The sequence below is a fragment of the Sciurus vulgaris genome (assembly GCF_902686455.1).
Source record: "Sciurus vulgaris genome assembly, chromosome: 5".
Taxonomy (NCBI): Eukaryota; Metazoa; Chordata; class Mammalia; order Rodentia; family Sciuridae; genus Sciurus; species Sciurus vulgaris.
Window position 1 is genome coordinate 10304184 of NC_136465.1, and position 13064 is coordinate 10317247.

General features: G+C 51.3%; 1 protein-coding gene across 3 annotated transcripts in view; it reads right to left on the bottom strand.

Moving 5' to 3' along the window:
* The window catches only part of EPHX2 (epoxide hydrolase 2), a 47841-nt gene that overhangs the window by 16060 nt on the left and 18717 nt on the right, over positions 1-13064 (bottom strand). For all 3 annotated transcript variants that reach the window (XR_013764012.1, XM_079141279.1, XM_079141280.1), the window contains 6 exons: positions 12502-12624; positions 11269-11343; positions 8236-8331; positions 7684-7762; positions 6178-6212; positions 1357-1383 (listed from right to left, as the gene is read on the bottom strand). Coding sequence is in view for 2 of the 3 variants with exons in the window: in XM_079141279.1 (XP_078997405.1) it covers positions 1357-1383; positions 6178-6212; positions 7684-7762; positions 8236-8331; positions 11269-11343; positions 12502-12624 (435 nt within the window). In the remaining variant the exon portion in view is untranslated. The remainder of the gene's footprint in view (positions 1-1356; positions 1384-6177; positions 6213-7683; positions 7763-8235; positions 8332-11268; positions 11344-12501; positions 12625-13064) is intronic.

The window sequence follows — 13064 nt, forward strand, 5'->3', positions numbered from 1 at the left end:
GCCAGCAATGCTCTGTGGGTTTCCCCTTCCCAAGCTTCCAGGCGTTTCCTCTGCCACGCCCTTTCCATGGCTCGGTGGCGCTGGGCTTTCCAGCCCCTCATGCCCCTGCCTTACTCTTGCCTCTGCTGCTCATGGGCAAGTATTTTGCAGCTCAGCTGTCAGGACCCTCCTTCTGAATGGACACCATCCACAGAGAATTCATCTGCTCCAACCCCCCAGCTATCATCCTGCAGGAGGCAGATGCCCACCTGGTCTGCAGCTGGCCCAGGACACCTTTCTCCACTGACCTGCAACCACAAGCCCCTCTTTCTACAGTCTGACATGTTCTCAGACTATTGCAAGTTTCTTTTTTCTTTTTCTTTTTTCTTTTTCTTTTTTTTTTTTTTTTTTGCGGGGATGGACAGGGATTGAACTCAGGGGCACTTGACCACTGAGCTGCATCCCCAGCCCTATTTTGTATTTTAGAGACAGGGTCTCATTGAGTTGCTTACACCTTGCTGAAGCTGAGGCTGGTTTAGAACTCAAGAGTCTTCTGTCTCAGCCTCCTGAGCCACTGGGATTACAGGTGTGCACTAACGTGCCTGGCTCAGACTGCTGGAAGTTTTGTAGTGAGAAGTCACAGAAAGTGAGGTCGGAGCAGCCACAACAGGCTATGCTCACTGAGAGGTCCCCGTCACACACAATTCCACCCTCAGGGCTCAGCTCCTCTCCTCCCATGTGTCCCGTGGATCTAGAAGTTGGTGGTCACAGTCTTCTCTCCACTCCCACATCTCATTAATAAGCCAAGTCCCTCTGCCTTGGGTTCTCTCTGCTCTGTCCCTCTGCTGTCACTGAACTGGCAGTTTACCCTGCAGGTTCTTTCTGCACCCCCGTCTAATCTGGGGAGGCAGAGGACATGACAGGGCAGAGTTCTCGGGAACAGTGCGTGTTCATTTCCATTCACCATCACTGAGACTGACATTGCCAACGATGTCAAATGGAGGTGTTAGCTCTTAGATTTGACGGAGTGATGTGATTTTAAAAAGCTGTGAAACATGGGCCTACAGGATATTTTCCAGTACCTTCCGCTGATACCCACGCCTCTCTTCCCTGGCCAAGCCAGCAAAGGCATTCCTCTTACTTCCTGGAACATCAGAGAAGCATGCCTACTCCACCTGCCCTCCAAATACGCCCTGTCAGTCTTTGTTACTGCCTCTCCTCCCCCAGCTGCTCAGCTGTCCCAGCTGGGCCCCTTCCCCTGCCCTGTCTATCTCTTCTCAATGGTGCCAACAGCTGACTTGGCAAAGGCCACCTTTCTGTAACTCCCCAGGCCCGCACAGAGTTCTCCGAAGACATCAGCTTCACCCATTGACTTACCAGCTTATCCAGGAAGGTGACCATTTCCTAAGAAAGAAAACAGAAAGAAGATCAGAACTTGTATCCACCTACTCCAGCCTCTTCAAGATCCAAGTCACTGTTTGTCTGTACTAGAAGCTGATGGCATGCCCACAAATTCCTATGTGGAAAGCCTAACCCAGTCAGATTGAAGACGGGGTCTTTAGGAATGAAGTCACTAGGGTGGGTACTGATCCAATACGACAGGTGTCTTCGTAAGAAGAGATGAGGACACGGACACCCACAGAGGAAAGGCCAGGTGAGAACACAGGGAGAAACCAAGGAAACACATATACCAGCCAAGGAGAGAGGACTCAGGAGACACCAGTCTTGCTGACACTTGATCTTGGACTTCTAACCTCCAGAACCATGAGAAAATAAATGTCTGATGTCTAGTTGGTGGTACTGTGTTATGGGAGCCCTGGTTGACTAAGACAGCCACTGAAGAAGACTTTAGCTGAGGGCTTTCCAGAAACCCCTAAGGTGCCCAGCAGCCAGCCCACATCACAGGTTCTCAATGAGGAACTGGCCTGCTGAGTGTCCCAATGTAAGGCAGAGTCCTCTCGACTCTCAGTCTTATAGGAGGCAGGGAGCAGAATTATGGTCCAGCTATAGTGAAAGGAGTTACCTGAGTCTCCATCAGCAGCAGAAGCAATTAGGACATTAGCAATTAGGGATGGGAGTCATATTTCATATAAGTACGAGAGTCTCCCCTTCACATTCTCCTTCCAGGGACACCCATCCATATTCCTGTCCAAAGCCATTTGCCTAGCACTATGGTCTCCTTCAGAGCATCTCCCAACTTTCTCCTTTATTCTTTCATCTTTGGGGTTCTCAAACTTGCTCTCACTTGCCCAAGCACATGATGTTGTCCACGGGCCCTCATCTCTGCGGTATCTTCTCCCTTTCAGCCGTGGGAGCAACTCAGAGCATGGGGTTTTGCTTCTCAGCAACTTTCAGTGGCTGCTTAGAGGTGAGGTGGCATCCAGGTTAATGATTCCAGGGCAGGTAGAATCTTTTCCTGGCCCTGTGGCGATCCAAAATTTCATTTCTAACGGCTTCATTCTCAGAGCTCACTGGAAGATTCCCGGTCCCAGGAAAAAGGATTTCCAGAAAGAAGGGCCTGGGTTGACAGACATTCTCCAGGGCTTGTCCACATAACCATTGATAAACTCGCCAAGGAAGCTCCACAGCCAGGGGAAAAAAGTGGAGTCAACCTGGTTGTGACATATCCCCTCGTTCTGCCTCCCTGGGGTCTCCATCTTGAAGGCGGGGAGGCTCCCAGACCTAGTGTGCAGAGCCGTGATTTGAACCTGGCTTCTGACTGTCTCACGGCTGTGTTGCACTGGGAACGTCCTACGCAAAAGTGCAGGGTAAGATGGCCCGCTTGCTAAGGTGATAGCGGCTGAGGAGGCTACAAAAGGCGCAGAGCTTATCAGTCAGAACCCTGAGCTCAGGCACCAACTCCCCGGGGGGTAGAGAATTCTGGGCATAACAAGATGACCTCAATGTCATGCAAGTTTCACTGTGAACTTCAAGTCCGTCTGCTTTTCTGAAACTTTCTCACAAATAACCTTTTGATGACAAAACTATATAATAAATGTGCTGAGCTAGCTCTGGGTCAGTCAAACTCCATCAGAGTTTGGCTACCCACCTGGCCCCAGCTTTTTCTCTCTGTGAGCATCTGTTTGTCTTTTCTTCATCCCCCATCAGTTTTTCCCTGAATTAACAGCCATGGCTGAGAGATGAGAGGGCTACGGCAACCTAGAACACGTAGCCACCAATAAAAGGCACCCAGGGCCTGCTGTGCTGCAGGGTCTGAGCACTGGGACACAACAGCAGGCAGAACACACCCCTGACCTTGGGGGACCTTAATTTTAAAAGGGAGGTGAACAGTGGATGGAACATGCCAGGCTAGCCCCGTCCCTTCCCCCAACTACAGTGGTCCCTCTGTCCCCTCTGACCTCTTGAAGTCTCTGATGAAAACCCTGGTTCTCTCCCTGGAAATGCACATGGGCACCTGTGTCTCAAATTCTGCCAACACTCCCAGGAGTTCACGGCTCCTTGGGGTCCTGAACACCACCGATGACACATCCCCACTTAACTGCACACGGTCATGTCTTTTCTTTTTTCTTTTGCAGTGCTGGGGATTGAACCCAGGCCTTGTGCTTGCGAGGCAAGCACTCTACCAACTGAGCTATCTCCCCAGCCCCAGTCATGTCTTTTCACTTCCCAGTTCACCACAGAGCTGGGCGAGGTCAGTGTTCCTCCCAGAGCCCACAGACGGAATCTTACCCACACCTGGCGGGGTCTCGGGAAAACACAGCTCAACCATTCAATGCACTTTACACCTGAGCACGTGACCTGCCATGGATAAGTGACTCACCCAAGGTCACACAAGGAAAACTGGGTACATACAAGTCTGCATGGTAAAAGCTTCAGAGATACTATTGCTATGCTGCAGCCCAGAATTCCCAGTTAGGAAATTAGGGCTACAGACGCACAGGGAATGGGCCTAGGGGTTCCACAAAGGTGTCCCTTATAAAGCCAGTGAGACCTCTGCACACCCCTTTTCACAAGCACCAAGAGATGTCATACTCAGTATCCATCACTGGGTGAATGGATAGAGAATGCGGCACATACACAAAGAAATACTACCCAGCCGTAAGAAGAATGTCATCCTGCCATTTGTAGCAACACAGACAAGCCTGGAGAACATGACAATAAGTGAAATGAGCCGGGCACAGAGACAAGTACCACATGTAGCATCTCATAAATCTGATCTCATGGAATTACAAGGTGGAACAGTGGTCACCGGAGGCTGAGAAGGGTAGGGGTGGGGAGTGGGATCAGTCAAAGGACACACAGTTACAGGTAGACAGCAGGAACACATGCAATAGACCTACTGTACAGCAAGGTGACTATCATTAATGATGTACTGTATTCTCAAGAAATGTCCGGAGCAGACGACGATTTTTACTCTCTCTCTCTCTCTTTTTTTTTTTTTTTTTTTTTTTTTTTTTTTTTTTTTTTTTGGTATCAGGGATTGAACTCAACCACTGAGCCACATCCCCAGCTCTGTTTTGTATTTTATTTAGAGACGGGGTCTCACTGAGTTGCTTAGCACCTTGCTGTTACTGAGGCTGGCTTTGAACTCGAGATCCTCCTGCCTCAGCCTCCCAGTCTGCTGGGATTATAGCAAGCTCCACTGCAGGGCAGATGTTCTATGCTCTCCCCACGAAAATGCTAGACCATGTGAGCTGATGTTACCATGTTACATTCCGAAACCATGCATAGTTCAAATCACCGTGTTGCAAACATCATGGCAAAACACACCCTGCTACCAGTTAATTTAAATGTGAAGTTATCCTTAGCTTTTAAAAAAAAATTGTGAAAGAATTGTCATTCAGATTTAGGAAGTTGGGGGTTGAAAGAATGAATTTTCAATATATCATGGGGGATAGAGTTGAAATAATGTTTTGATGGGACTAGAGAATGAGAAATAGTATGGATTTATTCCATTTTCTGTAATCCTGTCTTTGAAGTTAATGTGAGTTATTTTTAATAAAATTTTGCACTAAAAATTTTTAAAACCTGACTTTATTGATGTAATTCAGATACCATAAAATTTACCTTTTGAAGTGTGCAGTTCAGTGGTTTTTACTGATTTACAGAGTTCTGGAACCATCACCACCACGCAGTTTCAGAAAATTTTCTTTGCCTCAAAAAGAAACGTGTACTCCTTGGCCGTTACTTCTCCCTTTCCCTCCCTGTCTCTTGGCCACTAACCACTCAGGTAATTTTTGGTCTATGGATTTGGCCTGTTCCAAATATGCCAATGGGATTATATGAAGCACGCGGTTCTTGTAACTGACTTCTACTTAACACAATGCCTGCGAGGCTGGTGCATGTGGAAGCACGCACCATGACTTCAACACCTCTTCCTGTGAGGAATGTTCTAGCACATGGGTGGACCACATTTTGTGTATCCATTCACCAGCAGACAAACAGTGGGTGGTTCTACTTTGTGGCTACCACAGGTTGTGCTTCTGGGAACACTGGTGTCTGGGGTTCTGTGGGCACAGGTGATCGTTTCTCTTGGGTAAATTCCCAGTAGTTTAGTGGTGATTAAAAGGTGGAGGAGGAGGACAGGAGCATCTCTCTGAGGCTTGTTTGTTTGGGGCCACAGGACTCCCTCGGGAGTGCAGTTCTATGAAGCAACCCCATGTGCCCATCTCAAAATAGATGCTGACAGGTGTAAGTGGGGGTCCAGGTGAGTGGACAGCAGTGGGACAGGAAGAGGGTCCCACACAGGGTCACTGGGGAGAGCCTGGCTTCAGGGGAGGCACGAGGAAGATCAGGAGCAGGACAAGGGAAGAGGCAGACCTGGGAGACTGGGGGAGAACAGGCTTGTAGGGAGACTGGGCTTTTCCCTGACTTGCTGCTGTGATACCAAAGCCCCCGCGTGGGGCTGAGGGCCTGACACGCAGGGAAAAGGTGAGCCTTTAAACTCTCAGGACGGGGAGGCGATACCAGGAGTACGGCAGGGCTACCCGACCTACCGCGCTCCACTACCTTAACCTGCCTGGGACTCTGTTTCCTCTGGGAAACACACTCAACGCGTGCTTCATGCACGTTGGTGATGACTTAGAAATGTGGCCCCAACTTGCAGGGAGGGTCCACACTCCAGTGCTGCGCCATGCACTTTCTTAGGGTTTAAGTGGACACCCGAGCCTCTGGCTTGTATCAACAAAGGCCCAGGATGGAGAAAATGTTTCAGATGTTATCAAAGATCCTTCTTACCTTACATAACACTTCCATGGAATATTCTTCTATTTCTGCAATTAAAAAAATAGAAAAATACATTTCTTTCACGTGATTCAAAATACAAGGATGAACTAAAAGGACCTCTTTGCAAAACCACCCCACCAACCCAAAGCTTCTTATGTTTAGGTCTCCAGTCTTTGTGAGTGGTGTGTGTGTGTGCTGTGAGACGGGGCCCAGTTTTGATCTGTGCACGGTCCCCACTGCCACCTGCTGCGGGACCGTCCTTCTTCCCCCTCATCAGTCCTGGCACCCTTGTCAAGTCGCCTGACAGGAAGTGGATGCGGCTGCCCCGCCCTCTGTTCTGTTCCACTGCTCTGTATGTCTGTTTGTAGGTTTGGGTTGAACTGTTTAATGACTATAGATCTGTGATAGCGTGTGAAATCAGGAAGTGTGATTTCAAGTGCCTCCAGCTTTGTTCTTCAAGATTGATTCTGCTGTTTATAGACTTTGGTGGTTCCATATGAATTGCAGAATTGCTCTATTTCTGTAAAAAATACTACTGTAAGACTAGTTGGGTGTGATCATGGGGGCAAAGGGGTGAATGGCAGCTCAGCTCACTCATCCCAGCCACCGCCATCATCACTGACACCAGGAGGGACCAGGAGTGCACCCAAGCCTGACCACTTCACGTCTCTGCCCCCCTGCCTGCGGTTCTTAAGAGTTCTGGGCTGAGGACCCCACTGAAACTGACAAAAACGAAGGACTCTAACCATTGGGAACATGCTCATAGCCCCACTCATGGGCTCCAGGGTTCCCAGGTCATCTACTGCCCTTCCTGATAGATTCCCACTGGGATCCACAGACACTGGGTTAAGAATCTGGCCTACAAATTACCGCCAGACCCAGCCGTTCTACATCTAGGAATATCTCCCAAAGAATGAAAAGCAGGCACACAAATATTCATTGTACGCCCGCGTTCACAAGAGTCTGTGCGAGGTAGCCAGAAGGCGGAGGCAACCGGGGTAGGCTCGGGCTCATGAATGGATCAGCAGAATGTGGTGTGCACGCAAGAACTAGGGCTCCGCCTCAGGAGCTGAGGGAGGTCTGCACCACACCCGCCGCCAGCAACCCCAGAGGACAGCATGCTAAGTGAAAAGAGGGCAAATACCGTCTGACTCCACGTGTGAGGACCTGGAGGAGTCGATCTGCCGGGGAAGCAGAGGGGCAGCCGCCAGGAGCTGGGGCGGGACAGGTGACGCAGTGGCAGTGCAGCCTGCGTCCTACACCCTGATGACCAGCAGGAGGTTCCCTGGACACAGGCCTCGGGTCTCCTGGGTTCATTCAGTGTGGGGAGCAGGAACTTGTGAGGCCCGAGGGCACAGATGGAGGGTACCATGGGGAAGGAGAGAGGGCCAGTCAGACCCCTGAGGATGGCCTACCCTAACCTGGGGAAGGGAAAGCCTGGGGCACTGGCGAGCTCAGACAGGTAGAAGCACAAACACACAGGACAGCTGTAGGACAGCTGCAGGATGGCCAACCCACCGGGAGGGGAGGACGAGTCCCCGTAGCCCTTCATGTCCAGAGCTAGAACCCGGTAACCAGCCTGGGCCACAGCAGGGATCTGGAAAACAAAGGATTGGGGCACACTGTAGCACAGCCTCATCCGTCCTGAAAAACCACATGGCTGCTCCCTCTAGCCCCTGTTCCTAAAATGGGTGATTCCAAAGTGCCACATGGCAGGACCTGGCCTCCTCACCATGGAGCTGAAGGAGCCCCCAGGCAGGGCCGCCACGAACAGGGGTGGGGTTGGTGCACTGTATCGTGACACAGAGAGCCCCTTTTCTGGCAGAGCCCTTGCAGATGTCTACGTTCACTACAGGTTCCCGGCAAGCGTAAGGGTGTTGAAGAACCTGCCTTTCCCTAACTGGTGCGGGTGCGGTGGGGCCTACCGCAGCTGAGGTCTGGAGCCTTCCTCACCCAGGCCCTTTGGGAGATGATGCTCCACTTCCTCACCACATTCCAGGCTGGGACACCTCTCCCAGCTGTCCCCTCCTCCCATCCTGTCCTGGGTGTCCCTTCCTTAGTGTCCCTTACCTGATACCTCCAAGAGAACCAGCTCTCAGGAAACCCATGGCAGAAGCACACGACAGGGCCACAGCCCAGCTCCACAAAATGCAGACGAACCCCAGGCTGTAGGGAGAGCAGGGAGGGGACAGTGACCACAGTGTCAGGCCAGATGGAACTGGCACCCTTCTGTAGTCCACCTGGCACGGGCTGCTTCAGTGGGTGGCTGGATCTCTCAGGCCCCACTTTCCCAGCTGAGGACCCCAGGGCAAGGTGACCATGGCTAGGAGAACGCTGGTCTAACCGCAATAAAACAGGAAAGGTGACGAGACGGGGACCAACAGAAGCAGAAGGGCCTCCTCGCCTTCGCCGCGTGCCGTTGGGGTTTCTGGCACTGTCCTGATGAGTTTCCAGCTCTGGGAACTCGGGGCTAATTTTGTGTAGAGCAACTTTGTAGAGCATTCACGGGAATGTGCTGAACACCATGGTCATTTTGTTAGGAGCTGTGCACTCCTTAAACGTGAGGGGTTTGGGGGGCCTGCTACACTTGCATTCCTTTCAGGGGGCTGGATAGGCGAGCACAGACCCCCAGGGCTCCCAGTGTCGGCATTCTCCCTTCCTCCTGGCACAAGATGGCATTTTCCAGGCATGCCCACCCCCACCTTACAGGTGACGTGGTCATGTGACTGAGTTCTGGCCAACGGAGTATGACTGGAAGACGCAATTCCACACAAGGGCCTATATAACCCTCCTATGCTTGGCCTGCCTTCCCTCTCTCTACCTGCACCGGAAGGGACTGCTGGTACAGTCCACCAGTCCTGAGGAAGGTGGAGGCACAGAGAGGAGGCACCTGGGTTCTTGGATAACTGCTGGAAAGAGCCCACACTCCTGTGCTGCAGATAAGAAACACACTGGTGTAAAGCCACTGAAACAGCAGTATTGCTGGTTATAGCAGCTAGCCCATCCTATCACAAAGGGCTCTGAGCAAACGAACCAAAGTGATACCTAATCCCAGTGCCTGTTCCCCACGACACAAAGTGCATGTCTTCAACATTCTGATGGCAAGGCATGAGAGTAATGGAGTCACATCCCAGGGATTCACTGGGAACCATCCACTTAGTGGATTTCAGATGGCTCCAAGCTGGTGTCCCACACTGCAAGTTCTATTTGTGATCCAAAATGAATTATCTTGCTCAAGAAAACATTAGGCATGCTTCTTGCAAACCCTTTCACAGACTACATTCCATTTGTTGAATGTATTTTGTAGTCTTCCCTGTCGCATTTGGCAGAAGTTAACTTTAAATTCTCAACTCCTTATGTTGAAAATTGTTATAATACTTATGCTTAAAAAAAAACTGCCTCTAATATGGATCCCAACTATAAAGTTCTCTTGCTGCCTCACATTAAACTCAGCTGAGAAGCTCATAAATGCATGCACTTTCCTATCCATTTTTTTTGTGTTAAAAATGGCTGTAAAACCAGAACAAGAGAATTCTGGCTACCAACTCAGTTTAGGTGGCATTAGGATTTGGTCTAGGTCAAGGCACCTGTGTCCTGATAGTCTGGCTCAGCTGGGACCCGCCAGAGGTTCTCTGTCCCAGCTCTTAGGGGTGGAGTGGGGGAAGATGGGTGGAAAAACAGTTCTGGTCACATTCATCTAGGTCAAGTGAGGAACCTCTTAAAAATAGCAAGCAGCAAGAGGAGCACTACACTGACCCTACCCAGGGTGGAGGGGACTAAGGTTCATGTTGGACCCCAGTCCTGGGCAAGACGCTATTCCCTCCCAGCACTGCTAGAGAGTTGAGATCTGAAGGGACCTTCTTAAGCACACATGCCTTCAGGAGGACCCAGAGGTACAGGGGTGACTGCAGTGATGTGGACCAGTAGCTTACAGCAGAAAAGAAAATCCCCTTCTTACAATTCAAATCCCTCTTCCTTAATGGTGACCTTCACCTACACTGCTGTCATTTAGGGTGGACTCTAGAGTTGTGGTCTCCACACACAGAGCCCATTCTGAGCACATTTGGGCACAAATGTTGAGCAAGAACTTCATCCTGTGATGGAACCGCTGGGGCTGTGAACATGCATTTCATTAGACTGTGACACCCCTGGGGTTACAGAAGACCCCCCACTCATCCCAGTATTTCTGTCTGCACCCAGCAAACAGCAAATGCTCAGTCCATATCTGTGGAGTTATCCTCCAGGACAGCAAGTCTCCACATGGCCTCTGAGGACACCACAGCTCAGGCCACCAGCTCTGTTGCTGGCCATCTCCTGATTATGGAGAATGCAGGCGTCAAGTGCTGTGCCTGGTGATCTGGTGTGGTACTTCATCTGCTCCTAAGCAGAAACCTACAGGAATAGGGCCATGATCCCTGAGGCCTGAGGTGAGCAGCCGCTGGCCCACGGCTGTGCCCTTGGCGAATGGCAAAGGCAGGATTCAGCCTGGTCTGTCTGGCTCCAGAGGACCCACCTGGCCTGACTCTGCTCTCGAGCTGACCCATGGCTGTAGGTCTCGTCCCATGCAATGCAGCCAAAGACACATGAAGAACGATCTCAAAAGTGAATCTGTGAGAACATTCTGAAGCTTCAGATCAGCAGCTGGGGGAGGCCTGCAGGCAGGGCCACGCATGGGGCCCCTCTGCACGTGGTCTTGGCCTTGCCATGGGCCGACCACTGGGCACTATAGTGACCTCTCCCCTCTCTGCACCCTGGATGTTGGTTCCTTGCTCATCGCGGCACTTCTGTACCCTGCCTGGGCCTGACACAAAGGAAGTGCTGATAACTAGCTGTCCACTGAAAAGCGTTCTGCCCAGGGCACAGGCCAGATGTGCACGGGCTTCCACACCCAGGCTGCCAAGGCCCATGGCCAGCTGTCCCTGGGGGTTTGGCCACAGCAGCCAAGCTGATTAGGCGTCCCTGTCTCCTATAACTTTTTGGGAATGAGATCTTGGGGAATCCTAGTCCCTCGTAAACGGCGGATGTTCGACTACCCTTGATATTTCACAGGTGACCTGGCTGGCTGCTCGCCCAGACCTGGTCAGAGAGTCCTGGCTGACTTACCTTTACAGTCACGTACCCATGGCTCACATCACTTGGGCTGCAGGGGATCGGCTGGGGGGCCACAGGGTGGAGCAGCTGAAAGTGGGACAGGAACAATGAGGGACAAGCGTGAGCCTCCTGCCCCGAGGCCCTCTCCGGTGAGGCCCTAGGGGTCACCTCTACCTCCCCCTGTGTCCTGCTGGTGCCTGACTGCCAAGTCTCCCACCCTTTTGGGCCTAGCTAGACTCCATTTCCCAAACAAAGTTTGTGCAAGGTGCTTTAAGGTCGCGGAGTTGTTATTGCACACTTATGTTTATTAAAGATGGACAGTAAACCATTTTCTATCTTTGGCTGAATTCTGTCCCTCCTCAAATTCATATGCTGAAGCCCTCCCCCGAGAGCCTCAGAATGTGACTGCATTTGAAATAGTGTCTTTAAGAAAGAAATTAAGGTAAAACGAGATCATTAGGATGGGCCCTAATCCAATATGACTGATGTCCTTATAAAAAGAGGAGATTAGGACACAGACGTGTACAGAAGAAAACCTGTGCGGGAACAGAGAGAAGAGAGCCAGGCTCAAGCCAAGGAGAGCGGCCCCACAGGGAACCTATCCTGAAACACTGTGACCTTGGACTTCTAACCTCCAAGAGAAACAGACGAACTTCTAGAGATAAAACCAGGGTCTGTGGGACGGTCGCAGCAGCCCTCACAGATTGATACCTCCTCTGAGGAAACGACTGTGAAGCCCTGACGTCTCCTGGCCTCCTCTGCCTCTTGCAGGTAGGAGCCAGGGCCTGCCCTGCAAAGGCTGGGCCACGTCTGCCCCGTGGGGCTCAGTGCGGTCAGGGATCTCCCGTGGACCCAGAAGAACAAAGGTGACTCAGGCCTGCGGTGCTGGCTGATTCCCAGACAGCCCGGGGATGTTAAGGCTGTGCCATCCTCCTACATGAGGGACGGATGTCACCTAGGAGCTTCCTTCTGACCACCAAGAGCATGAGCCAGATGGAACTGGTCGGCTGCACCTGAGAGCCAGTGGCACGTCTATCGGACCAGCGAGGTCAGAAGGCGCTCCATGTCCCTGTATTGTCTGGGTTCCTGACTGGGGCACCGAACATGGCTCAAACGCTGGCTCTTCAATGACCACAGAGAGGAGGAGGTGTTCTCCAGGGACATGTGGCTCCTGTACTGTGGGTAGCAGATGCCCCTGTGGAGGGGACAGGAGCGGGAAGCCTGGCTCCCTGAGACACAAGTTACCTGCATCCCGGTTACTCTCTCCAGTTCTCTCAGGGCTGTGTTGGTGTCATGGACGAGGATGGTGACCATTCCCAAGTCCCGGGCCGGCTTCAGATTAGTCTCCATGTCATCCAGGCAAACCACCTAAACCCAAAACAGCATGACATCAACCCAAGAAAATGTCCTGCGGGAGGGACTCCACCAGAAAGCAAGCCACTAGCACACAGGCAGGGGCTCCTTTATCACAGGACCGGAAGACCCCTCCCAGCGTGCCCACTGACTCCTGTGTTACACAAGCACACACACGAACACACAGGTCAGAGAACTTGTTCCCTCATAATACCTGGGTGGGATCCAGCCAATTCTGAAGCTGAAAGAAGATTTGGGAGGCTATAAACTTGTCAAGAACACACTAAAACCCACCTGGGAAAATCGACAAGTCCTAACGGACATGATGTAGGTACAAAAGAACTCTAATGAGGGCGGACAGTAAAACAAGTTATAAACGTACCAGAGTAGAAGAGTTTGGTTCTAGAAAAGAAATAGAAATAGAAGTGTCTGTGAAATAGCAGAGAATCTAAGAT